The 27,306-nt window shown below is 41.6% G+C and overlaps 1 protein-coding gene across 1 annotated transcript; it reads left to right on the plus strand.

The window, feature by feature from the left end:
• The first annotated feature begins 919 nt into the window (after window positions 1–919).
• Window positions 920–25,997, plus strand: ECI1 (enoyl-CoA delta isomerase 1). The gene is made up of 7 exons (XM_044657183.1): window positions 920–1,005; window positions 1,633–1,758; window positions 15,293–15,420; window positions 22,747–22,893; window positions 23,546–23,667; window positions 23,979–24,157; window positions 25,221–25,997. Exons 1-7 carry the CDS (start codon window positions 936–938, stop codon window positions 25,385–25,387), a joined length of 939 nt encoding a protein of 312 aa, XP_044513118.1. The 5' UTR covers window positions 920–935; the 3' UTR covers window positions 25,388–25,997.
• The last annotated feature ends 1,309 nt before the right edge of the window (window positions 25,998–27,306 follow it).

The following is a 27,306-nucleotide window of genomic DNA, read 5'->3' on the forward strand; positions in this document are numbered from 1 at the left end:
TGTCTCCGTGGTGCTGATGTTCTTTTGTAACTGCTTGGGTAGTTGTGTTTTTTTAATTTGACAATACATTTAGAGGGAAAGCTAACCAGATCACAGAAAGCCCACCGGAAGGCAAATGCCAGAGCAACAAGTTTAGACAGACCCTGGCCTGGGGAGGCTTACATTCTACTTGGACTTGGTGATAACTACAAAATTTGGAGAGCGCAATTTACACGTGTTAAGTCATCTGAAAGCCTGAAAACTAACCTATGTACATTGGGTGTTCCTAAGCCCCGCCGGCGCTCGCGCGGAGCTTGGGCACGAGAAGCCAGCCCGGGGCAGGCAGCCCCCTTCCACCCGGAGGAGTCGGCCGGCTATAAGGGAGACGCCAGCACGGCCACCGCTGTGTCCGGCCTAGGTGCAGACCGAGTGCGGACGAGACCATCTCTCTGAAGCGTTGGATGAAAGGGCTTCCCGCCGAAATGAGGCTTGCGATCCGGGAGAAAGGTGGCACGTGGTGGCCTGCCAGGCGGATCGGGAGGGAGACGGGACTGGCAGCGGCAAGCGCGCGGAGAAAGTGCCTGGGAAAGGGTTGGCTAAGGCCCTGAACGCCTGCGACGGACGCGAGACTCTAGCTGGAGGTCGGAAGGGAGCAACTGGACCGTCCCTCTCGGTTCGTGGCACAGGGAGGTTTCCCCCAGACAGAAAGTGGCCCTACGACCTACAGGACAGCGGGGAAAGAAAAAGCCCCTCGCGGTCAGCCGTTGGCCTGGGGATGCAGGGACTAACGGGGAGGGGGCGTGTCGGCAGCCGTTAGACCCGCCCCTCGCCTGCAGGGAGGTTCTGCGGCGGGGCAGGGGGTTGTCCCGGCCTGGGACAACCCCCGTCCTGCCTCCTCCCTCCCGCGTCCTGCCCTTCACCCGAGACTGGGGCTCTGCCCCCCATTCTGACCAAAGATGGCGCTGAGAGTTGTGTCCGTGCTGAAGCGAAGGCTCGGCGGCCCTGGCCAGGAGCTCCTTCGCTCAGGTCAGACTCTCCCCGCCCCCAGTCTCCTTTGGGGGCACCGCGCGGAGCTGGGGAAGCAGAGGGCTGGGGGCCCGGACGGACCGGAATGAACCATTCTTCGGCAGGGAGCACAGCTGGCCCCGGCCCGCTTGAGCCAGCCTGGAGCCCTGCTCCAGAGCCAGGCCGTACTATCGCTGATCCCTGGGGCAGGCTCGGGGGGCGGCATGGTAGGGTCTAGTTAGTATTGCGGGAACAAATGTCTGAGACAGATCTTGGCTTAGAGGGCCCCACCCTTGCCAGGTGTTCCCCTCCCCCTACCTCGGTCCCGTGGCGGGGTGCTCTTCCTCCCACATATACATACACCCAGGATTCTCCTTTCCCACCGAAAGTCCAATGAGGCGGTGTCAATCATTCTAATAGGACAAGAGGAAATAGAATTTTGTTTGTCCTATAAACAATTGGTTGTCATTTTTTCCCTTAAGTGCTATGGACCGTTGAAAAAGTCATAAAAGTGCAGGATGGGAGGGACCAAGACCTTTAGGGAGAGAGAATCTTAGCTTTCCCTGGCTGGATAGCAAGCTCTTCTCTTAGATGAGCTAACCAACCCTGCAGAAAGATAATGGGGAAAATGTGTTTCTGTATTTACAGGAAGCTTTCTTCTTTCTGCTACTCAACACCGATTGGAAAAAATGCCATGTTCTGTAGGCTGCCCAGTAACATCAAGAAGATCATTTAGTAAATCTGCACTTATTGTGGATGTGGATCATAACCTTGGTAATGCCATTAGGAACTGTGTTCTCCTAAATTAACTCTTTGTAGAGGTTTCAGTTTGTTCCCTTTTTTATTATTTTCCCCTTAGGCTTTCTTTTAGTCTTTTTTTTTTTTTCACCTTACCTAATTCAATCTGAAAGTCAACATTCAAAGAAAGATTTAATGTCAGGAAAACAGAATACCACTTTCTCATCCAGTAGTCTTCTACTGTTAAAAGTTGGAAAGGAGCTTAGTGAACTAGTCCAATGCTGTGTGACTCTGGGAAAGTCACTTAACTCCCATTGCCTAGCCCTAACTGCTCTTCTGCCTTAGAACCAATACACAGTATTGATTCTAAGATGGAAGGTAAGGGTTTAAAAAAAAAAAATAGAACTTGTTATATGCCAGGAGATACAAGTTCAGTGAATGAAACAAATACTACTCATAAAAGCTTACACTCTAAGGAGGGATGTACATGCAAAAATATATATAATATAAATGTAAAATGAATCAATGTACATTTATATGCCAGGTGGTTTGAGAGGATGGGCACTAGCAGCAAGGGAGATCTAGAAAGAGCCTTATGGGTACAGATTCACTCCTTGAGTAGTGTTTCAGAGGAAGAAGAGGGAGCTTCATGCCAGGTGAACATGTTGTCATCATCCTCTGAATACAAGCTCTTTTGTCCTATTCTTTTTTTTTTTTTTTAAACCCTTGTACTTCGGTGTATTGTCTCATAGGTGGAAGATTGGTAAGGGTAGGCAATGGGGGTCAAGTGACTTGCCCAGGGTCACACAGCTGGGAAGTGGCTGAGGCCGGGTTTGAACCTAGGACCTCCTGTCTCTAGGCCTGACTCTCACTCCACTGAGCTACCCAGCTGCCCCATCTCTTGTCCTATTCTTAAGTGTTCCTATTCTTAATCTGTTCTTGGCTAAATCCAAAAGTTGGCCATATAAAAAATGAACCAACTTTATGGCTTTGGAGCATGCTCTTTTTTTTTTTTTTTTTTTTTTTGGAGGCAGTGTGGTGAAGAGGAGATAGTGCTATGATTAGAATTAGAAAAGTCCTAGTTTGAATTTTACCCCAGACATACAATAGTTGTGTGACTGGGCAAGTCTTTTCACTTCCCTGAGCCTGAGCTTTCTTGTCTGTAAAATGAATACATGAATGAATAGAAAAGCATTCATTAAGTCCTTACTATATATCAAATACTGGGCTCAATGTTGTGGCTGTATAGAGAAAATCAAGGCCTTCTCTACTCTTAAGGAACTCACATTCTAGTATGAAGGGAGAATTTCAGAAAAGGAGTAGATTTATGGGTGAAAGGTGACAATTTTGGTTTGGATACGTAGAGTTTGAGATGCCAAAGGAATACCCAGTTGAGGCTATATAATAGGCATTGGCTGATTTAGGACTAAAGCTCAAGAAAGAAACCAGAGCTGGAGAATAGAGAGATCTGAAAGTCATCTGCTAGCATAGAAATGACAGTGGAATCAGTGGGAGTTGCCATGAGAGAGTATTGTTAGAGTTAAATTAAAAACTCCAGGTTCTTATTTTCCACAGAGTTTATTAATAATCACTTGAGATAGAGAAAGCAGATAGAGATTTAAGCCTAATCTAACCTAACTCTCATCACATGGTTCTCCACATGGCTGTCTCTCTCAGCCATGGTCCTCTTCTGCCTCCTCCAGTCATGCCCAGGATCACCTCTTTATCCTCCCTCTTGACCCAGAGCCTTTAGTCACAGGTCATGTTCCTAGGGCTCTTCACCTCTGACCTCTGTTTGGAGTGTTCGCCACGCAGCGAGGTGGGAGGAGCTGGGGATGGGGGGGTTCCCTTTACACAGTATCCAGAAAAGAGAGGACCCAGGTTAGAGCTTTGGAGACTTATGTAGAAAGAAGGTGTTGTAGAGATAAAGACCCAGCAAAGAATGTTGAGGGAAAGTAATTATCTGTCGACCTTTGACCTAGAACAGAGGAGTCAGGACTCCCAACGCAGAATAAATAAACCAGAGTGAAGGCTCTGTACTCAGACCACAGGTGTTGGGGTCTAATTATGGCAGATCCCTCTCTGGCTTGTGATTAGAGAATTGATTATTATTCATTATATTAATTAATATATAGCATACATAACATTATATATAATTACACATTAATTATATTAACTATTACTTAGCATAAATTAGAGTAGTCAAAGTCTATAAATTTCATCTTTAATCAGACAAGATAAGGGGATGTACACATCATGGCACAGCAAATACTCTCATACCAGAGTGCCAAATACCTCTTACAACATAAAGGCTTTTAAGCCAAAAACTAGAAAGGAAAGGTGAGAGAGGAGCACACTGAGCAAGCTAATTTTTTTTTTTTTACACAACCCATGTAAAATAGCCAGACAACCTCCTGCCTTTGTCTAGATTCCAAGAGCCTTTCAATCGCAAAAATTGGCCATATTCCTGGCTCTGACATTCTTTATTTTGGCAGGGCCCCTTCTGAGGAGAAAGGGACAGATGTTAAGTGTCTATTCTGTTGTAGATTTGAATCTATACAAAAACAAAACTGAGACTCAAAACTGTTACCTTTTTTTTAAATTTAAAGATAACTAACCCTTTTTGTTTGGGGACTGGAGTAGATGATTTGTGTTTATTTCTAACGCTACTTAGGTTTTGGCACCTTTTAGCATTGTAGCAGTTTTCTAAACTTATAACATTTTCTATTTGGCCTTTTACTTCTTTACCTTTTACCTCCTTACCTTTCACCTACTTCCTTTTTTTAGCTGAGAGATTCTATGCCAAGAAATGCTAATCCCCAGAAAAATGTATTTCCCCCCATGAGTTTTAAGCTTTTTTTAACTGGAAAAGCTTGGGGAGAAACTGGGTGGCTCAATGGATGGAGAGCCAGGCCTAGAGACGGGAGGTCCTGGGTTCAAATCAGGCCTCAGACTGTGTGACTCTGGGCAAGTCACTTAATCCCCAGTGCCTAGCCCTTACCACTCTTCTGCCTTTGAACCCATACATAGTATCAATTCTAAGATAAAAGGAAAAGGTTTAAAAAAAAAAAAAGAACAGGAAAGGCTTGCTACTTTGATCAATGGTGGTCCTCTTCTCCTGGTAGTCAGTTGTTGAAAGCAACATGTCTGTTCTCACAAATCCAAACCAACAGAAATATTTCAAACCTGAAGGAGTGTTTTGTTTTAAAACCCTTACCTTCTGTCTTGGAATCAAAACGGTGTGTTGGTTCCAAGGCAGAAGAGTGGTAAGGGCTAGGCAATGGGGGTTAAGTGACTTACCCAGGGTCACACATCTGGGAAGTGTCTGAGGACAGATTTGAACCAGGACCTCCTGTCTCTGGGCCTGGCTCTCAATCCACTGAGCCACCCAGTTGCCCTCAGGTACATTTTTTTAAGTTTATTTAATTTACTTAGAATATTTTTCTACGGTTACATGATTGATATTCTTTCCCTTCCCTGCTCCCCCCCCCCCATAGCCAATGAGCAATTCCACTGGGTTTTACGTGTATCATTGATCAAGACCTAATTCCACATTATTGACATTTGCACTACAGTGATCGTTTAGAGTCAATATCCCCAAACATATCCTCATCGAACCATGTGTTCAAGCAGTTGGTTTTCTTCTATGTTTCTACTCCCCCAGGTACATTTTTATAAGTAGGAAACTAAGGTTTTAAATTTTTTAGGTTTTTGTCCCCATTTATATTTATATCACATTAATTTGTAAAAATATTCCCCTGGCATATTTTTCCCAACTCTCTTCAGTGACCAAACTTCTTGATCATAATACTTACCCAGTGTTCAGTTGGGGGCTTTTTGTCCTGTTCCTGTCATTGTAGTCATTGCATTATTGTCCTGGTTCTGCTCATTCTATCAGTGCATATAAATCTTCTATAAGGCATAGGGACTAGATCTGGGATTGCGTTGGTGCAGGGAACTCCCTACAAGGAAACTCTCCATACAGGTCAGCAGCATCTTGTTTGCAACTTACAGTCTTAAAGATTCAATTCCTTTTTTTTTTAAACCCTTACCTTCTGTCTTAGAATCAATAACAGTGTATTGGTTCTAAGGCAGAAGAGTGGTAAGGGTAAGCAATGGAGGTCAAGTGACTTGCCCAGGGTCACCCAGCTGGGAAGTGTCTGAGACCAGATTGAACCCACGACTTCCCATCTCTAGGCCTGGCTCTCAATCCACTGAGCTACCCAGCTGCCCCATCCAGACTCAATTCCTAAAGCATCAAGAGGTTTAAGTGACTTCTGTGGGCCACAAAGCCATTCTTTGCCAGAGGTAGAATTTGATCCCAGGTCTTTCTGACTCTGCAGCCTGCCTTCTCTCTACCATGCCTCTCAGGTCTCATCTTGTTTCTTTGAATTCTTCATATTTATCAATTCTTCTGGAACAATAATATTCTTTTACATTCATATTCCACAGTTTGTTCTTCAGTTGTTCATCTACTTTGCTTCCAATTCTCTGCTACCACAGCAAGTGCTGTTCCGAATATTTTAGTGTATAAGGCATCCTTCTTTCTCTTTGGCCTTCCTGGGGTATATCCCTAGCAGCAGAATCCAGGTTAAAGGATGAGGACACCAGCAGTCTTTTAACTGCTAAATGTGATTTCCTTCTCTCAGTTTTCATCTTTATTGACCTCTCTACAAGTCCTTGTAACAACCTCCTAGATAGTGTCTCTGCTCTCATTTTCTCCCTCTTTCAATCCAACTTCCACACAGTGGCCAAAGTAATCTTCCTAAAACATAAGGCTGGCCATGGCACACTTCTTGATCAAGACCCTTCAGGGGCTTGCTAGTTTCTCTAGGATAAAAATACAGACTCTTGAGTTTGACCTTTAAAACCCTTTTCAATCTGACTTTAGCCTACTTCTCCAGGCATATTTCCCATCAGATTCTTCTTCATGGGTACTTAAAAAATTTTTTTTTTCCCATTTGCAGGCTAAAACAATTTTTAACATATATATTTTTTTATTTCAAGTTCTTAATTTTCTCCCTTTCTCCCTCAATGAGAGAACAAGCTAATGGATATGGTTTATTCATGTGTAGTCATACAAAACTTTTCTGTATTAATCACATTGTGAAAAAAAATACCATCTGTTGGCACACACCCCCCCAAAAAAGAAAAGAAAATTAAAAATTTTTAAATTATAATTTATTATAATTATAACTAGATATTTGTAATTTTAATTAATTTAATTTAATTAATTTAATCTGCATTCAGATTCTACCATTTCTTTCTCTGGAGGTAAATAGCATTTTTTATCATGAGTTCTTTGGAATTATCTTGGATCATTGTGTTGCTGAGAACAGCCAAGTCATTCATAATCAATCATTGAACAAAACTTCTGTTACTATATACAATGTCCTCTTGGTTCTGTTCACTTACTAGTCCTTGTAATCATAAACTACAGCTCATTTAGCCATTTCCTAATTGGTGGGCATCTCCTCAATTTCTAATTCTTTGACAACACAAAAAGAGCTGCTATAATTATTTTTGTGCATATGGGTCTTTTTCCTTTTCCTTTTTTTTTTTTTAAATCTCTTTAGAATACAGACCTAGTAATGGTATTGCTGGGTCATTGCAGTTTTATATCCCTTGGGCAGTTCCAAATTGCTTTCCAAAATAAACTATTATGGGTCAGTTCCAAACTCATCAGCAATCTGTTAGTGTCTTAATTTTCCCATATCTCCTCCAACATTTGCTATTTTCCTTTTATATCATATTAACCAATTTGATAGGTGTGAAGTAGTGCTAAAGAGTTGTTTTGTTTTGTTTTGAACCTTTACTTTCATCTTAGAATCAATACTATGTATTGGTTCCAAGGCAGAAGAGCAGTAAGGGCTAGACTCTTAGTAACTTGCTCAGGAAGTATCAGAGGTCAGATTTGAACCCAGAACCTCCCATCTTCAGACCTGACTATCCACTGGGCCACCTAGCTGCTCTCCTCAGGTTATTTTAATTTGCATCTTTCTAATTAGATGTAATGATTTAAATGAAGATGTAGAGCATTTTTTATGTGACTATAGATACCTTTGATTTCCTCTGAAAACTGCCTGTTCATATCCTTTGACCATTTCTTAATTGAGAATTGGCCTGTATTCTTATAAATCTGACTCCGTTCTTTATATATTTGAGAAATGGGGCCTTTATCAGAGAGACTTGCTGTAAAAAAAAAAAAGTTTTCCCCAGTTTTCTGCTTTCCTCCTAATCTTGGCTGTATTCGTTGTGTTTGTGCACTACTTTTCTAATTTAATAAAAGCAAAATTATCCATTTTACATACCATAATACTCTCTATCTCTTGTTAGGTCATAAATTCTTCCCATGTCCATAAATCTGACAGGTAAACTATTCTATGTTTCCTTAATTTGCCTATTGTATCACCCTTTATGTCTAAATCATTTACCCCTTTTACACACACTGCACTCTTCACTTAAACTGGAGTTCTTTTAGATTCTCCAACTTGACATTCTGTCGTTCCTACCCTTCGCCCCCTTTGCTTTGTGTAGATGGTGTTCTGGGCCTCTTTTTTTTTTTTGAAACCTTTACCTTCTGTCCAAGTCTGGATATTAAGAATTACTTGTAAGGCAGAGGAGCAGGAAGTGCTGGGCACTAGGGGTTAAGAGACTTGTCCGAGATCACACAGCTAGGAAGTATCTGAGGGCAGATTTGAATCCAGGACCTCCTGTGTCCAGGCCTGGGTCTATCCACGGGGCCACCTAACTTCCTGGGCCTCTGCCTCTTCCCCATCTCATGGGCCACTTCCTATAAAGAAGCTTTGCCTGATTCCAGATTATATTCGCTCTAACAGTGGGGTAAAATAGGACTAACTGCAGCCCACAGGGGAGTTTGGCATCCACCATACTTAGCTCCTGGCAAGTGTTTTCTAAATGCTTATGGAGTGATTGGCTGGCAGGTAGCCCCGAGTGAAGCGCATCCGTGTGTAGCAATTGAGCCTTTGCAGCTTCAGGGGTCCGGCTCCCACCGGCCCGGCCAGCCGAGACCCGAGCCAAAGAGCCTGGCCCCGTGCGATTCACAGCCCAGAGCCGGCCTTTTGTAAAGCCTTCGGGAGCCAGCTGACTTCTGAGACCCACGTCTGACGTGCACGCATGTTATACATAGACGAAGTGTGTTATGCTTATTCACAGGCACACACACACACACACACACACACAGACTTAAAAAAGAATTAACACTATTTACAAGTTCAGACCGGCAAATCTAAGAATTTAAAAGGAATTGAAGATTACCTACAAAAACATAAATTACTCAAATTACTAAGAAGGAAAAGTTTTAAATTAAATAAATGAACTTGAAGTAGAGATCTTAAATAATCCTTTTCCATAAATTAAAATTGAACTAGCCATGAAGTTCTCCCCCCCCCCAACAGGGGAGAAAACTTCTGATCAAGACAAATGTATTGATAAAAACATTTAAAGAACAACTTAAACCTATGCTACCCAAATTATTCTCAAAAATTGAAAAAGAAAGTGCTACCAAGCACCTTTTATGATGACATATATTCCTAATATCTAAATGGAGAAGGATAAAACAAAACGAAAACCCCAGAAGAATATCACTAAAGAATATTTGTGTAAAATTTTTAAATAAAATTCTAGCAAAAATGGCTTAAAAAATTATTCAACCTGATCGAATTGGATATTATGTTAAGGATGAACCAACAATAAGAAAGTAATTAGATTAATCCTTTTAAAACTAGAGTGTGCAAAAACCAAGGCAGAAGATGAGTAAGGGCTAAGCAATTGGGAGGTAAGTGACTTGCTTGGGGTCACACAGCTGGGAAGTATTTGAGATCAAATTTGAACCCAGGACCTCCTGTCTCCAGGCCTGGATCTCCATCCACTGAGCCACCTAGCTACTTTTTTTTTAAATGTGTATATATATATATATTTTTTTTTAAATTTATTTTAAAGTTTTTAAACCCTTACCTTCTGTCATAATATCAATGTGTTAAGGGATTGCCAATTGGAATAAAATGACTTGCTCAGGGTCATACAACTAGGAAGTATCTAAAGTCAGATTTGAACTCAGGTGTTCCTACCTCCAGGCCTAATACTCTATCCACTGTGCTACTTAGCTACCTACACATTTAGGCTAAAAAACAAATGTATAAGATTAAAATGTTCATTTTAATTTGTTAAGTACATATCTAAAACTAAGAGTAGCATTTCTTGCAATGGTTAATACTACTCTCTTCCAATAAATATAAAAATAAAGCAAGGACCACCTCTCTTCTCCCCATGTTATTTGATATAGTTCTAGGAATGTTAGCAATAAGTTAAAATTAAAAGTATAAAAATAGACAAAGAGGAGGCAAATTCATTTGCTGACTACCTGATGGTGTACTTAGAAGATTCTGGAGAATTGGCAAAAGTAATCAGGCCAATAACTTCAGTAAAATATTAGTATACAAATTTACAAAACAAAATTAAGGGAAGCCCCATTCAAAACAACTACATTAAAATACCTGGGAGTCAAATATGCCAAACAAAGTACAGGCAGGTCTTGCAATAGCTACATTATAATCACTCTTTAAAGAAATAAAGTATTACTTAAATAACTGAAGAGATATTCGTTGCTCATGATTGGGCTTTGCAATCAGAATTAATTTACAAATTTAGCACTATATCAATCAAACTACCAAAGGACTACTTTATGGAGTTGGACAAAATAATAACAAAATTCATTTGGGGGAACTAGAAACACAACAAAAATCATGAAAAAAAAATAGGAGTAACTAGATCATAGCTTATAAAGCAGTAATTAAAATGATCTGGTAGTGATTAAAAAATAGAAAAGATCAGCGCAACAAACTAGATAAAAAAGAATCAGACTCAATCAAATGCAATTGCTCAGTGTTCAGTACATATGAAAATGTCAATTATTTGGGGAATAACTCTCTGTTTAGCAAGAACTATTAGGAAAACTGGAAAGCAATTTGTTAGAAATTAGGTTTAGATCAACATCTTCCCCATATATCACAACTTTAAAATGGATGTGCGACCTGTGTGTTAAAAGTTAACACTATAAGAAATTGGAGGATGGGTTCAAGTATCTTCCACAGCTCTGTCAGGGAATAGAGGAAATAAAAAACAAGAGATTATTTCAATTACATGAAATTGTAGAGATTTTGCATGAATAAAATCGGTGTAACCAGGTTAGGAAAGGAAGCTCTCTATTGGGAAAATACCTCAGATTAATTTCTGATATCTGAGATATAAAAGGAATTTAAAATATATATAATGGGCAACTGGTCAGTGGGTATAAACAAACTATTCTCAAAAGAATTCAAAACTACTTATCACCAGGTTAAAAAAAGAATTAATGCAAATCAGAACAACTCTTGAGATTTTTCCTTAAACCCAACAGCTAGCACAGATGAAAAAATATGAGAACAGTTAATATTGGAGGGGCTACCAGGAGGCAGTCACACTAAGAAACTCTCTTGGAGGAATTGTGGCAGACTAGGGTTGATGGAGTTATGAATTGATCCTACCATCCTAGAAAGCAGTTTGGAATTTTTTCTAATAAAATGAAATGCCCACTTGTAGGAATATGCCCTAAGGAGGTCAAAAAATACAACAGTCCCTTATATATCAAAATATCCACAGCCTTTTTTTTTTTTTTTAACCCTTGTACTTCGGTGTATTTTCTCATAGGTGGAAGAGTGGTAAGGGTGGGCAATGGGGGTCAAGTGACTTGCCCAGGGTCACACAGCTGGGAAGTGGCTGAGGCCGGGTTTGAACCTAGGACCTCCTGTCTCTAGGCCTGACTCTCACTCCACTGAGCTACCCAGCTGCCCCCCACAGCCTTTTTTTATGTTAGCAGAAGATTGCAAATAAAGTAAACGCCCATAAAGTTGATAGATGACTAAACAAATTGTTATACCTGAATGTAATAATGGCATAAAACATGACTAAACCAAATGTTCAAAAGTTCTTACTTGAAATGAATAACTTTTTAATTAGACATAGGACAGGAACATTTTCTTACTGTCCTTTATGGCAATAGAGAAGAGAGTAAAAAGCATTCTGAAATACTCCGGGAAGGCTATTCACCTGAAACCCTTATTGTTCAGAGTTTCTCTAAGGTCTTTTCTTACAATGTAATTGGTTTGTTTTTGCTCCTGAACCACAGAAAACATTCTACTGAATGGTTTAAATTTATTTCAGATAAATCTTCTCCAAATATTAACTTAGTCACACTGTTTTAGAGCACAAGATATTATTAACTTATTTCACAATCAACAAATTCAGCTTGACATGAGTAATAATAAGGGCCTAATATATTTACCTTTGGAATACAACAACATCCCTCCCTCTGTGCCCTTGAGCAAATTTATCTAACACCCAGAGATGACAAAAGAGAAAAAGGATACTTGTTGGAAGGGATATGAGGAAAGTGGCACAGTGGCACATTCTTGAGGGAATTATGACTTTGTTTAACTCGGGAGAAATAACTTGGCACTGTATCCAAAAAGTCACTAGAATAAACTCGTTTAGTATGTTCTAAACCATACGTTCTCTTTTACTCAGTGACACTATTATTGGGCATGTAACCCAAGGTGGACTAGGACAAAGGAAAGAAGTCCATATATGCAAGAATATTTATATCAACAGCACCTTTTGTTGTAACAAAGAAATAGAAACAAAACTGATGTTCAGCAATTGCAGAATGACTAAACAAATTTTAGCTTATGAATAAGACGAGACTTTTGGCACATCATAAGAAACTAGGAAGATGACAGATTCAGAGAAATATAGAGAAAAGTATATACTAGTGCAGAGTGACAACAGAATCAGGAAAAGAATGTAAGCAGGGACCACAGCAGTAATATGAAAGGAAAAGCTCTGAAAGACCTCAGAATTCTGACCAAAGTATCAACCAGTTATAGAAACCAGGTTTCTAATGAAACATCTTTTCTTAGTAGAAAGGTGATATATAGAACCAAAAGATACTCTTATATGTGACCATTGTGTTACTGAATTTGCCTTGCTATAAATACTTGTTATAGTACAGAAATCAGAACCACCAGGCTTCAAGGAAGACAAAGGATGACTAGAGAAACTGGAAATCCAGTCTCATCCTTTTTTTTAAGTTAAGAAGCATGGGCCTTGAATGTGGAACCATCTACCCAGCAAAATTCGCATTTCTCAAACCAAGAAAATCTAGTTGCTAATTAAATGCAAGAACCCTTAGAGAACTCTTTATCAGCTAAATCACTATATATCTCAGAAATGAGGAGAAAAAAGAAAGATGCAAAACTCAGTAAGCATTTAAGCGCCTATTGGTCTGCAGGCACCACACTGAGTGCTGAGGATTCAAAGAAAGGCCAAAAAAAAAAATCTTTTGAGTAGCTAGAATAATCCCAAAGTTAAGTTCCTAATATTTATAAAAAATGGAAATCCAAGCTAAAGAAACCTATGTGGGTCTCATGCAAAATGACAGAGGTACCTTAGCTTCCATTTGGACCTTCCTTCACAGTGGTAGGCACTTTGTTTGGTGTAACATATGCCCTATGGATTGTGCCTTATCTGACAATAATCAAAGTACTATTGAACAGTTATCTCTGGGATTGCATTGATTACAAAGACTTCTTGGAGGAAATTTTGAAGGGACTTCATTTTATTCTACAAAGTCAGATGCTTCTGTATCAGCTAACGATAAGCACAATAGAATTTTTTTTTAAAACCCTTACCTTCTGCCTTAGAATGGATACTAAATCTCGGTCCCTAGGCAGAAGAATAGTAAAGGTTAGGCACTCTGGGGTGACATGCCCAGCCTCACACAGCTAGGAAGTCTATGAGGTCAGATTTGAACCCAGGATCTCCCATCTCTAGGCCACCTCTTCATTCCATTTCGGTGGATAGAGAACCAGGCCCGGAGACATGAGGTCTTAGATTCAAATCTGACCTCAGGACACTTCCTAGCTATGTGGTCAAGTCACTTAACCTCAACAGTTTAACTCTCTTCTGCTTTGGAACCGATACCAAGTATCAGTTGTAAGACAGAAGACAAAGGTTTGTTTTTTTTATGGTTATTGTGCATGATGAATTTTAGCAGAAAACAGTTCACATCTTACATAATACTTATTTCATCTGTAGAAGGGATGATGTTGCTTCTGCTGAGTTACATATTTTGTCGTTGGTAAAAGATCACAGTAACAAGGCTTCTTGATGCACAGGAAGACTGCAATAATTCAAGACCCAGAAGCTGGGAGCTGCTGTAGAAAATGCTTTGTTAAAATGAACTAATTGGGGCAGCTAAGGGGCACAAGAGATAGAGCACCAGGCTTGGAATCGGGAGGACCTGGGTTCAACTGTGGCCTCGGACACTTTCTAGCATGTAACCCTGGGCGAGTCATTTAACTCAGTGATGGGCAAACTTTTTAAAGAGGGGGCCAAAGGAAAGGCTCATCTAAGGCAACTCTTCGGAAGTTTCATTGTATTGTATCCTACTCACTGTATTCGTCAGATTAGGAATAATGTCGAGTGGCCGGACAGAACATTTCACCCCCACCATCTGGCCCATCACTGATTGAACCTCATTTGCCTAGCCCTTAACATTCTTCTGTCTTAGAATTATTACCAAAACAGAAGGTGAGGATTTAAAATTATAATCGTTTTTATTATGAAATTTTTAAAAATGAGGAAGGACCTGTTTGTACAAAACTATTCATAGCTGCAATTTTTGTGGTGGCAAAGAATTGGAAACTAAAGGGACGTTCCTCAGTTGGGGAATGACTGAACAAACTATGGTATATGATGGTGATGGAATACTATTGTGCTATAAGGAATGATGAACTGGATGATCTCAGAACAAGCCAGAAAGGCCTATATAAGCGATGCAGAGTGAAATGAGCAGAACCAGGAGAATATTGTACACAGTAAGAGCAATGACAAAAGTGATAGACTTTGCTACTAACAGCAGTACAATGATCCAAGACAATTCTGAGGGACTTATGAAAAAAGACTATCCAGCCCCAGAGAAGGAACTGTTGGAGTAGGAATGCAGATGAAAACAGCTGATTGATCGCTTGTTTATTTGGGTATATGATTTGGGGTTTGGGTCTTATAAGATTATTCACTTACAGGAATGAAAAATATGGAAATAGGTTTTGAGTGAAAATAAATGTATAACCCAGTGGAATTGCTTCTTAGCTCCAGGAAGGGGGGAGGGGAGATGGGAGGGAGACAATATGCATCATGTAACTTTGCAAAACTTATGTGTAAACTTGCTATTAGAATAAAGAAAAGATAAATTTTAAAAAAAGAAATAAAAAAAATATTTTGTAAAAGCTGACTCTTAAAAAATTAGATAACTAAATAACCTTCCCCCCCTCATCCATGTCAGAGCTTAGAAGTCAGCATCCTCTGGTCATTGTTTTGGATGATATTTTTGATGAGACTGTCTTAAGGGGTTCAGGTTTTACTCATACAGTAAAGAGTATTTTCATTTCTCATGCTTCTGTTGGTTAAGCAGACTTGTCTTTGACTCTTCCATTCTGCATTTGTGAACTAGGGATTGCTACAATGAAGATGAACAACCCCCCAGTGAACAGCTTAAGTCTGGAATTACTAACAAACTTTGTAATAGACTTGGAGAAGCTGGAGAATGAAAAACGTTGCAGAGGCTTAATCATAACATCCGTATGTATTGTATTTCATTTCCATTTACTATTGATTTCTCCTCCCCTCAAACTCTGTGTTCTTTGGGAAATGTACAAATATATCACTTGTTCAATATTCAAAATCCAAATTCTCCACACAAAAAGGGGGGTTATTATCATGATAATAATGAAATCCAGGAGAAAAAGTGATCCTGTTGAGGATTCTGGAAGATAAATGAAAAGAGTAAGTCCGGCATCCTCCTGTGGGCCCTGGAGGAGAGCAAGGAAGACAAGAGGTATGTCAAGTTTAACAGAATGAGAGGCATCCATTGTAGCAGAAGCTTTAGAGAGGTAAAGTCAATGAGAAGAGGGACATATTTGTGGAATTTAGCCTCAAAAGCTCCTGAAAAGACTTCTGGTTGAATCCCTAAATGGTAAATAGTGTCATTCCCCAAGACAAATATAATGACCTCGAGGTCAGAGACTTGACTCACTTCTTCCTCCATATCCCAGGGCTAAGCACAGCTCCTGCTACAGAGTGGTTAGTCAATTTGTATTGATTAATTTTTCTGGGCTGGATTACTTGTAGCAAAGATGTTTAGAAAAAATTTCATCAGGCCGTCAGTAGAGCACAAGATACAGTCAAGGCAGATCTAATTTATTCATCTAGCATGCATTGGGTGTATAGCAAGCACTCTATTCAATCTGCTGTAGGGAGCTGGAAAGAAAGTAGATTATTGTCTTTGATTCACTCATCATCTAATGGGCAAGACAGACAAAAAAGCACAGAAGTGAAAATACTTAAGGACATATACAAAGTTTCTTTTTTTAGAAGAAATCTGGGGGAGGAAGAGTTAAAAAGAGAACTGATACTGCTACTTGGCAGCCTGGTACAGGACTCTGTGATTAACATACTCTTCACCCAATTATATCCTCTTCTTTCTAGCCATCCTTTGTACAAATTCCTTCTTAAATCCTACACTGAGCCCTCCCTTATTCCTATACCTTCAAGCCAAACCCCGCTACCCCACCCCTCCAGTTTCCCACTCTAAAGCTACCCACCCTTTCCATTGTGCCTACTGGACACCTGTTGTGTAGATAACAAACTTGCTTTCAACTTAAACTTTTTCCTTTCTCACTACTTCTATCTTCTTGTTCTCACTGGCACGAGGCTCCCTCCTGGCCACCCTTTCCAACACTGGTTGCCCTTAACTTATATCCCCTAACTAGAAAGAAACCTTTCTCATGCCCCCTTCATGCTAGTGCCTTCCCACTGTGATTATCAACAGTCTGTCCTATGTAAATCTCGTTTGTAATCATTGTTTGCATGTTGTTTTCCTCATTAGACTGTGGGATCCTTCAAAACAGGGGCTCTGTTTTTTGTTTTTACTTTGTATCTCCAGCACTTAACCCTGGTGCATGATGAGCTTATTAATAAATGTTTATTGATCGAATCAGCCTTTGACACTGTAGGTCCATCTCTTCTCCTTAATATTCTCTTCTCTCATGGTTTTTATGATGCTGCTCTCTCGGGGTCCACCTCCTATCCTGCTGACCTCTCCTCAGTATCCTTTTCTGGATCTTTATCCATGTCATGCCCACTAACCATAGTTTTCCTCTAAAATGCCCTCTTAGGCCTTCGTCTCTTCTTCTGTAGTGCTTCTCCCCCCGCCACCACCCCCTTACCTTCTGCCTTAGAATGGAGACGAGAGGTGAGGGCTAGGCAATTGGGGTTAAGGGACTCACCCAGGCTCACACAGCTAGGATGTGTCTGAGGCCAGATTTGAACCCAGGATCTCCCATCCCCAGGCCTTGTTCTCGATCCACTGAGCCTCCTAACTATCCCTCCTCTATAGCATTTCACTTGGTGATCTCATGACCTCTTGTACATATGATTGTCGTCTACGGCCCTGATCTCTCTCATGACCTCCAGTCTTTCCTCTCTAACTACTGGACATCTAAAGCTGGATCTTAAACCCACATGTCCAACACTGAACTTAGTGCCTTCCTGCCCTGCCGACATCTCGCCTCCGCTTCCTGTCCCTTACTGTTGAGGGCAGCCAGGCTCGCCATCGCTCTATCAGCCCCGCAGCCAATTGTCTGCTAGATCCTAGAGTTTCTAGCTTCACAATGTCTCTGGTATCGCACCCTGTTATCTCTTCTGCCGCTTCTCCCCATGGTACAGGGCCTTGTCATCGACCCCTGAACTACAATAGCTTTCTGTTGAGCTCGTCTCAAATCTTTCCCCATTCCAATCCACCCACCCCTCAGCAATCAAACTGCTCCTCCTGCAGCTCCAGTCTAGACCCAGGCACCTCTCCTGAGTCATAAACTCCTGTGGCTCCCTATTACCTCCAGGATCAAACATAACAGTCTCTGTTTGGCTTTTAAAGCCCTTTATAAGCTGGCCTCTTCCTGCCGTCCCCGCCTTTCTTCTCACTCCCCTCCATCTCCTCTGCAGTCCGGTGACACGGACCTCCTTGCTGTTCCTCAAGCCGGATGATCCATCTCCGGACTTTATGCATCTCACCGGCTGTCCCCGTTTCTCCCCCCCCCCCCCTTCCGTATCTGGAACTCCTTCCCTCCTCTTTCCCTCCTGGCTGCCTTCAGGTCTCATCTAGAAGCCTCCCAATTATCCCTGTCCTTATCTCCAGTTCGTCATGCATCCCCCACTTGTACATGGTGGTTTGCATGTTGTCTCCTTCATTAGGCTGGGAGCTCCTTGAGGGGAAGGACTGCGTTTCTGTGGGAGGGGGGTCGTCTCTAGTTGTATCATTAGCACTTTGCACAGTGCTTGGTGTGTTGCTATTTTTCACTCATTTCAGACTTCCTGACTCCTCATGACCCCATTTGGGTTTTTCTTGGCAGAGATACTAGAGGGGTTTGCCATTTCCTTCTCTGGCTCATTTTCCAGATGAGGAAACTGAGGCAAACAGGGTGAAGTGACTTGTCCAGGATCACACAGCTAGTAAGTGACAGAAGCTGGATTTGAACTCATATCTTCCTAACTCCAGGCGCAGCACTGCTTGTCAGCTAACAGTTGCCAGACTGATGAATAAAACCGCAGCCACGTTCCATTTACAGTGACAAATGGAACTGCGGAATGGAGCACCTGTTCAAGTCAGCCATCACACATCACCCTTTGGAGTCAGACTCTTTCAGAAAGCCAATAGAAGGCTTCTTTCTGTGTGGCTAGAAGAGATTGGGTGGCCCCACAGACCTGGCTGAGAGGAGTGTGATTATCTTTGCCTAATCCCATTAGAAACGTAGGAGGGGAGGGGCGGCTAGGTGGCTGGACACCTAGAAAGCCACCCGGAGATCTCAGGTTCAAATCCGACACTTCCTGGCCCTGGGGCCCTGGGCAAGTCCCTGCGCCCCCATTGCCTGGCCCTTAGCACTCCTCTCCTGTCTCGGACCCACACTTAGTGTTGATTCTCAGGCAGAAAGTAAAGGTCTAAAAACCCAGAACGGTGTGGCCGTGGCCGTGGGCCTGACGCACCAAACGAGAAGGGCGGGCCAGGGAGGTCCGAGCTCTCCTTCCCTCCTTCTGCATCTCGGGAAGAGCCTCCGCTGAACCAAGAGTTTCTTACCTGCCCTTGAAGAAAAGAAGCCGGCGCGAGTAGTCGCCGCCACTCCTGGGTGAGGGATAGGAAGACGCGGATGTCCCAACAAGCTGGCTGCAGTCTTAAGCTCAGGTCGCTTAAATAGCTTCTGTTAGGGTTCGTAGCTTCCGATTGCACTCGGACTTGGGGCTCCGGCTGCCGCCCCAGGGGCTGCCGCCCGCCCCTCACTGTGCCCGGCTGCCCTTTTTTCATTCACTCTGAGTGAGCTCCTCTGCACCATCGCACATTAAAAAGACAGACGTTGATGTATGTTTGAGTTGATCATTTTTAAAACGCAAGAACTCTGCTTCTCCGAAGTTCCCTGTGGTTTCAGTGAGGTTTAGCTCTACTAGGGTAAGACTTGATTAAAATGAATTTAAAATGTAACTGCAGAGAAGCTATTCCTCAAGATGGCCTTGAGTAGGACATTTATAGAACTTATTTTACATTTAATCCTTTTAGTTTGTGTCTTCCTTAAGGGGTTTGTGGAGATAACCTTAATCTTATCACTATCCTGTTTACAGATTCAGAGAAAGTTATTGCTACAGCTAACTCATTTTATCCATTTTTGTTGATTTTTGGCTTCAGTTTCAAAGGGCAACTTTTTCTAGGCATCTGGACTTTGTTTGGTGCTTGTAATACAAAAGCACATGACACGATGTCAGAGGCACCATTGGGCTTTCTGGGTACTAACTGTAGCACCCAGACCCAATCCCAATCCTCCAGATAATTCTAACCAATGCTGACGACCTCTCTTGTTCTGGACACTGGATCTTTCTTTCTTGTTTTTTTTTTCTTCTATTTTTCAGGCAAACAGGGTGAAGTGATGCACCCAGTCACACAGCTAATAAGTGTCTGAGGTCAGATTTGAATGCAGGAAAGTGAGTCTTCCTGATTCTGGGCCTGGCACTTATCCACTGTGCCACTTAGCTCCAATAAGACTTCTTTGCAGCCGTGTCACAACACGTTGTTGACTCGTATCCAATTTATACTCAGCTAAAACTCAGGGCTCTTCCTCCTATGTTGCTTTTAAGCTAAGTTTTTCCTTTACTGTACATAAGTTTGTAATTTGTTTTTTAACTTAACCATATGACTTTATACTTATCTCTATCGTATTCTGTTTTATCACCATTGGTCTACACATTCATTGTACTGAATCATTGTGTCATCTAACATATCCGCTGGCCCTCCAAGCTTTGTGTATAACTTTTAAAAATAGTATTATTAAAAGAGAAATAGTTTCACATTTCTTTTCATCTATAATGAATATCAGTTCATCGTCTTCATTATTCTCAAATCCATTTGTTATTATACTTATAAATTCCTCAAAGATAAACTGTATAATAGTGAACTTAGGAAGTTGTGATAAGAAAAGATCTATCACTACTGAAGCACTGACTCCATACCCACAAATAAAATCCCACTCTTAATGAAAAGAGAAGCTATGTGACCCTGGGCAAGTCACTTAACCTTCATTTGACCCCCAAAGACTTTTCTTGGGGAAAGGGTAGAATTGGAAGGATTTTAAGTGGGGATAGACTAGGCACCCTTCTAGCTCCTTTCCAGTTTCTAAGGATCTGTGTATCTGAGTCATCCACAGATTGCAAGGCCTTCCATGCTAGGTGCCAAATTATTTAAGCCATTGATATAAGATATCAAACAAGATAGGTCCAATTAGAGAGCTATACAGCAAGCTTGTAATTTAGTAGACAATCTTTGAGAGTCTGTGGCTAAAAAATTCATCACCATATCACTAAACTAGTGATAATCCCCTCTCTACTTAGTAAAGCTGTCCTCTGACAAAAGAAATAGGTTCAGGTCACCATCAATGCATTGGATCTGATTGTTCAACCAGCTAGGAATCAGATTGTCTTGTTATCATATAATCACCCTTCTTGTTTTACAGTAGTGGAAGTTCTAGCTTCCAGCCTACAGTGAATGCTTGAGGAAAAGGCAGTGAGGAGGACAGAGGAGAAAGAGGGAAAAGATCTTGGATAATTCACAAACTCTTGTCCACAAGGTTATTAGGCTTTGTCCAGTGCCTTGCTGACATCTTGATCTACCAAATCTATAGCATTTTCTTAGATAGTTAAGCACCTCCACTGTAATCCTGCTTGAGATTTCATGACATATTCATGTGGCTTTTGTTTCTAGAAAGTTCTGCTAAAAGAGTACCAGCTCCAGCATGACAAATCACACTAGGAAAGCTTCAAGGGTGGACCTATTGATGGCTTGTATTTCTTTTGTCTGACCCTTACTAAGTATAAAGAGGCTTGTCACCAGCTTTGTAGTATGGGGATGAATTTTTTTAGCCATAGAATCTCTCAGAGATTGTCAACTAAATTATAGAAAACTTATTATCTGAAATGTCGAATGGATTGTCTACACCAGCAAAATTCCAGGTCCTTCAAGTTCTGAAGTACTTAGTAGTCAAGCAACTTTCACAAAAGAACAGAGGTTAGTTTGGCCTGATCCTACGATGATTCCCAGTTATTATTTCCCTTTTTCTGTGCTCATATCCATCCCCTCAATAATCCTTTTTTAGAGTTTTCCAGAATGTCAGCAAGTGATTTCCAGAACCCAGTTGTCCCAATATTCAACAAAAAGAAAAACATTTGTCCATGTCTAATCTTCCACTCCTCCTACACCCTTGCCATTCCTTGGAGATCACTGACAGAAATTAAGCAATCATATGAAAGTTTGGGGGAGTTTCTTCAGTAACTTGGGACATTTGAACATCACCATGAAGCAACTACTTTCATCCCAGTCTAAGAGACTTGAAATAATTTTTTAAAGACGGGTGAAAGCTCAGAAGTAAAAGCATATAGATTTGCTCACCTCTTAACCATGTTTATTCTCTCCTTCATAGCACAAGAATTAGTCTCTAAGTTGGAAAAGTTAGCAAATATGGAAATGATGAACTGAGTCTAATGAAATTAATTAAATGAAAATAATTTTTTACCAAATTACTAGTTTTAATTCTGAGTGAGAATAAATCATAATTGATTAAATACTTTTAAGTGACAGAATTTACATGGTTACCTTGAAAAAAGAAAAAATAAGAGCTATTATTGCCTTTTTATGATTGAAAAAAAGGTATTTAGAGTGACTGGTTCTTGGTAAATATTGATGGTTCTTAGTACTATTGCCAATCTGTTGCCAAGTCTGTAGTTCTTCTACTCTGTTACGTCTCTCCAATCCAGCTCCTCCAGTTCATTTACACGACCACCAGACCTTTATCCTCTCTCCCCTGTATTACCGAAAGTGCTCTCCTTTTTCGAATCCTCTTCCACACATATGCCATTTGATATTCCTTAAGACAGATCTGATCATGCCCTCCTGCTCGGTGAGCTCCCGTTATCTCTAACGTCAAATCTGCTTCCTTTGTTTGACATCGAAGCCTTTTGGGTCTAACCTGGTCTGACATACATTTCTAAGATTATTGCACCTTCTGTCCCCTTCACATACTCCGTGGTCTATCTCGTCACTTCTCAGCAACTTTGCATAGACTGTCCCCATGCCTAGAATGCCTTCCTTCCTCCCCTCTGCCCCCTTTGCATTCCTCGCTTCACCTCCTACACCTGATCCAGCTCTCCCCCTCTCACTCCAGATTCCTTTGTTTATTCTCACATGCACACGTCATCTTCCCCCACGGACAGAGAGAGCAGGGACCGTTTCCTTTTTGTCGTATCCCCAGTGCTGTGTACATATAGTAGCCGATGCTTATTAAATGCCTGTTAACTGGTTGTTTCTTTTTACTTTAGGCTAGCCCCAAAATCTTTTCTGCCGGCCTGGATATTACTGAGATGTATGGGAAGAGTTTAGCCCACTATGCCGAGTACTGGAAAGCAGTGCAAGAGCTGTGGCTGAAGCTGTACATGTCTAACATGGTGGTGATAGCAGCAATCAATGCAAGTTGCCTTTTTTGTCTGACTTCAAAGGAAACTGGCTTGTAAATTGCCTTTTTTTTAAGCAGCTAGCTAAAAATGATTCATGGAAGTTCAGAATCACTCCCTGGACTTAAGTTTTAAAGAGAAATACGTTCTTGCTTGTCCTGTCATGCTCTGTAGCTAAAGTTTGGTCTGTCCCTGCATTGGTCCCCTCAGAGTTCAGGGATCACAGAATTTAGATCCCAAAGGAACCTTAGCCTTTGTCTAGCCCATCCCCCTCATTTTAAAGTTGAGGAAACGGAGGCCCAGAGGCAGGAAGAGATTTACCCAAACCCACCTAAGTTAAAACAGCAAGGCTCAGGCTTGAGATCTAAAGATCTTGCTGTGATGCCACTGTGTCATGGCAGCCAATAACAAATGACTGCGTCAATCAGTTATGAAGGATGTTCACAGGTCCCTCTGGGGCTTCCTTCCTAGGACCCAGAGAAACGTTCCCAGCACATTCCACACCCTCTTGTCTGCCAGGAACACGTCTCTGGGTCTTCTTTTCCGTGACAAGTGGCAGCAGATCTTCTAGCACTGAATCTCGAGCCTCATGATCTCTGCCTTCGACTTGAGTGTCTCGATGCTACAGCTCCAACTGCCCAAAGTCAACGTTTGGTTTTGCTTCTAGGGATCCAGCCCTGCAGGAGGCTGCCTGATTTCCTTATCTGGTGACTACCGAATCATGGCGGACAATCCCAAGTACACCATTGGGCTGAATGAAACATTGCTGGGCATTGTGGCGCCCTTCTGGTAAGGCCGAACCCATCACAACCTCGCTCGGGCAGTCTCATTGCTTTTGCCCTTTGAGGCACATCATCAAAGGGGAAGCTTTTGCTTTCCTTTTTTTGAGTAACTTTAGGTAGAAATCAGAACTGTGCCTGGGAGGTCATCAGGGTTATCCTAGAAAGTGGGCTTCCATTCACAGCTGGGTTGGGGTGGGAGCTAAGCTGGTCCTCTCAGTGTCAGACGAGCTACATCTGTTCTTTAAAGTGCCCACTGATTGTCTCTGCCCATTTCTTCCACACAAGAGTTAACTGAGGTGTGTGTATTTTTAATTCTAGGTTTAAGGATACTCTGGTAAACACGATTGGGAACAGAGCTTCAGAGTATGCCCTTCAACTGGGATTGCTCTTCCCTCCTGCGGAGGCCCTCCGAGTGGGCATTGTGGATCAGGTGGTGCCAGAAGATAAGGTGCAGGATACAGCCCTCGGTGTGATGTCTAAGTGGCTTTCGATTCCAGGTGAGAAGACACCTCCCTGCTAGAACTAAATTAAAAGGGGGAACTGCAGAGCCCTATGGTCTGTTCCAGCCGGTGAATTGTTTTTTCTCCTTTTATTAAAAATGATCTATCGGGCAGCTGGGTAGCTCAGTGGATTGAGAGTCCTAGGTTCAAATCCGGCCTCAGACACTTCCCAGCTGTGTGACCCTGGGCAAGTCACTTGACCCCCATTGCCCACCCTTACCACTCTTCCACCCAGGAGCCAATATACAGAAGTTAAGGGTTTAAAAAAAAAAGATCTATCATAGATGAATCTAGGTGACACAGTACTTAGAGTTCCAGGCCTGGAGTTAGGACCTAGATTCAAACCTGTCCTCAGACACTTTCTAGCTGTGTGACCCTGGGCAAGTCACTTAACCCCAATTGCCTAGCCTTCACTATTCGTCTGCCTTGGAATTGATAATTAGTATGACTAATTTTAAGACAGAAAGTATGGGTTATAAAAAACACCTATCACAAGAGAGGAAATTGATACAAGGAGAAAGCATTGGATTATAGTGCTACATTTGAAACTTTGAGTTCCCACAGAGAAGTACATATTTCACTCTCCCTTATAGCTAATCAAACATTGTTGGGTTTTCCCAGAAATACACATTAAAGGAAATGATATCATGAGAGAAGTTCCACAGAAACAGCTAATTGGAAGTGGAGGGAGATAAGAACCACTGAATTGGTGTAGGCAAGGGAGTTACCTGGAAGGAATCAGACTGGGAGTCTAAACTTTCCAGTAAAGCTCAAACCTGAAATATGACATTTGGTAGAAGTCAGGATCATGCCTGGGAAGTCCTCAGAGTTATTCTGGAAAGTGGGCTTCCAAGCAGGTCATCTCCTGGTGTCGAGGAATGGGGCAGGACTTTGTGGTGGCATATAGCAGCGGCTTATCACTGGTATAAAATTCAGTTGGCTAAAGCATCATAAGGCAGGATCTATGGGTAGGAATGCACTTCTGGGAATCCAGGCTGCGATTTCTTTGGTTTGACTCTTGGTGGCCTAGAAATTAATAACACGTTAACCTTGTCTTTAGACCATGCTCGACAGCTTACCAAAACCATGATGAGAAAACCTACCACGGACCGACTGCTAAAACAGCGAGAGGCAGATATTAAGAACTTTGTCAGCTTTATATCCAGAGACTCCATCCAGAAGTCTCTTCACATGTATATGAAGCATCTTAAAGAACGAAAAGGGTAAAAGTTTAGGCTCCTGGCACAGGATGTAGAGCTGGGGACACTCTAGTAAAACCATATGCACTCTACAAGCCATTTTGGGGTAACTATAAATTTTTAAAATAGAGTATTTTTCAAGATAAAAATAACTTTCATTATTCATTCTTGGTTTGTTGATCTTATCAGAAGATCCTGTCCCCTTTTTCCTGATCTCCAAAAGATATCCCTCCTCTGTCCCCATCAGTACATCAGCTCAATTCCCCCCCCCCCCCCATTCCCCACACACACACACAGAAGGTACTTGGGTAGGTTCTGAAGAAACTTGACTGATGATGTGGAAAGGAAGTCTTGTGTTCCTGAGCAACCCTTTACCTGGGAATCATGAGTAGTGGGCTTATTGGAACTTTGAAATAGAACTCCTCTGCTAAGGGCCCACCTTTGCTCAAAGAGAATTGTGAATAAAAGTCCTGAAAATTTTTTGTTCCCCTGCCTCAGGCTGCCTATTTGCTAGTGGTGAGATGCAGTTCCACAGGGAACGAGTGAGCTGCAAAGAGCACATTCCCACTCGCCCATGTTCATGGTGGAAATGTGTTTTTCATACCGAAAAGACTTTTCAAATAAACAACTTTTCTGGATCCTTGTTTGCTCATTTATCACTGGAATTGGGTGTTGCAGAGATTGGGAACGGTAAAGAGTGGAGGCTGATGGTATCTTCACAATTCTCATTCCTTGCAAGGTTTACAAATGTTTCTGTTAAGGCATTCTTAAAGATCCTTGCTGTAGTCTTCAGTCATTTCCAGAACAAGATCCAAACTTTCAGCAAGGGGCCTATTAATTGTGTAGAAAATTCCTGGCCCACCGTCAGTGGAACTAACTGTGAACCAATCCACTCATTTGGGAGAGCAATCTAGGATTCTCTCCAGAGCATTACAAAACTGTGTGTGTCTTTGGACCCAAGCAGTACCACCTTAGGGTCTGTTTCCCAAGGAGATCAGGGAAAAAGGAAAAGAGCCTACATGATCTAAAATATCTAAAGCTACTTTCTCTGTGGTGGCAAAGAACAGGAAGTTGAGGGGATGCCCATCATTTGGGGAATGGGGAAAGTTGAGGTATATGACTGGGATGGAATGCTACTGTGCCGTAAGAAGCAATGAGCAGGTTGATTTCCAAAAAACATGGAAAGACCAACATGAAATTATGAAAAGCAAATGAGAGAACCGAGAGAACATTAGATACTGCTACAGAATTAATGTTTGCAAAATAATTCCAAAGAAAGAACTGATAAACACAAAAGACATGCTTTGTATATACATATATTTTGTTAAATGATGCCTTCTCTAGTGTGGGGAGGGGAGGGAGAGAAGGAAAGACCCCGGAACTTTATTGTAACCAACTATCAATAAATTAAACAAATGTTTTAAAAGAAAGAAAAAAAGATATCCCCTCCTAACCCTAGAGCATCTTAGTCTAAACCAGTGATTCCCAAAGTGGGCGCCACCGCCCCCTGGTGAGTGCTGCAGTGATCCACGGAGGCAGTGATAGCCACAGGTGCATTTATCTTTCCTATTAATTGCTATTAAAATAAAAATAATTAATTTCCAGGGGCTCTAAGTAATATTTTTTCTGGAAAGGGGGCGGTAGGCCAAAAAAGTTTGGGAACCACTGGTCTAGACCAAAAAACATAAAATTGTCATTCTAATCCTTTGGGTTACTTAATGAAGTTCCTGAATGGAACCTAATTTTGTAGGGTTGAGAAGGAAGGAGCCTAACCTGTGTGAACACTTCCTCTACCTGACCTGCAAAGGGCCCAGGGGGCAGCTAGGTGGCTCTGAGGATTGAGAGCCAGGCCTAGAGACAGGAAGTCCTGGATTGAAATTTGATCTCAGATTTTTTTTCATTATTTCCCATGATATTCTTGATCTTTTGTTCTTCCAAATGAACTTT

The sequence above is a fragment of the Gracilinanus agilis genome, chromosome 1 (assembly GCF_016433145.1).
Source record: "Gracilinanus agilis isolate LMUSP501 chromosome 1, AgileGrace, whole genome shotgun sequence".
Lineage (NCBI taxonomy): Eukaryota > Metazoa > Chordata > Mammalia > Didelphimorphia > Didelphidae > Gracilinanus > Gracilinanus agilis.

Coding starts and splice junctions, on each gene's coding strand:
- ECI1 (XM_044657183.1), top strand. CDS start 936: ATGGCGCTGAGAGTTGTGTCCGTGCTGAAGCGAAGGCTCGGCGGCCCT. Junction 15,421..22,746: donor GAGGCTTAATCATAACATCC/GTATGTATTGTA, acceptor TTTTTACTTTAG/GCTAGCCCCAAAATCTTTTC. Junction 24,158..25,220: donor TAAGTGGCTTTCGATTCCAG/GTGAGAAGACAC, acceptor CCTTGTCTTTAG/ACCATGCTCGACAGCTTACC.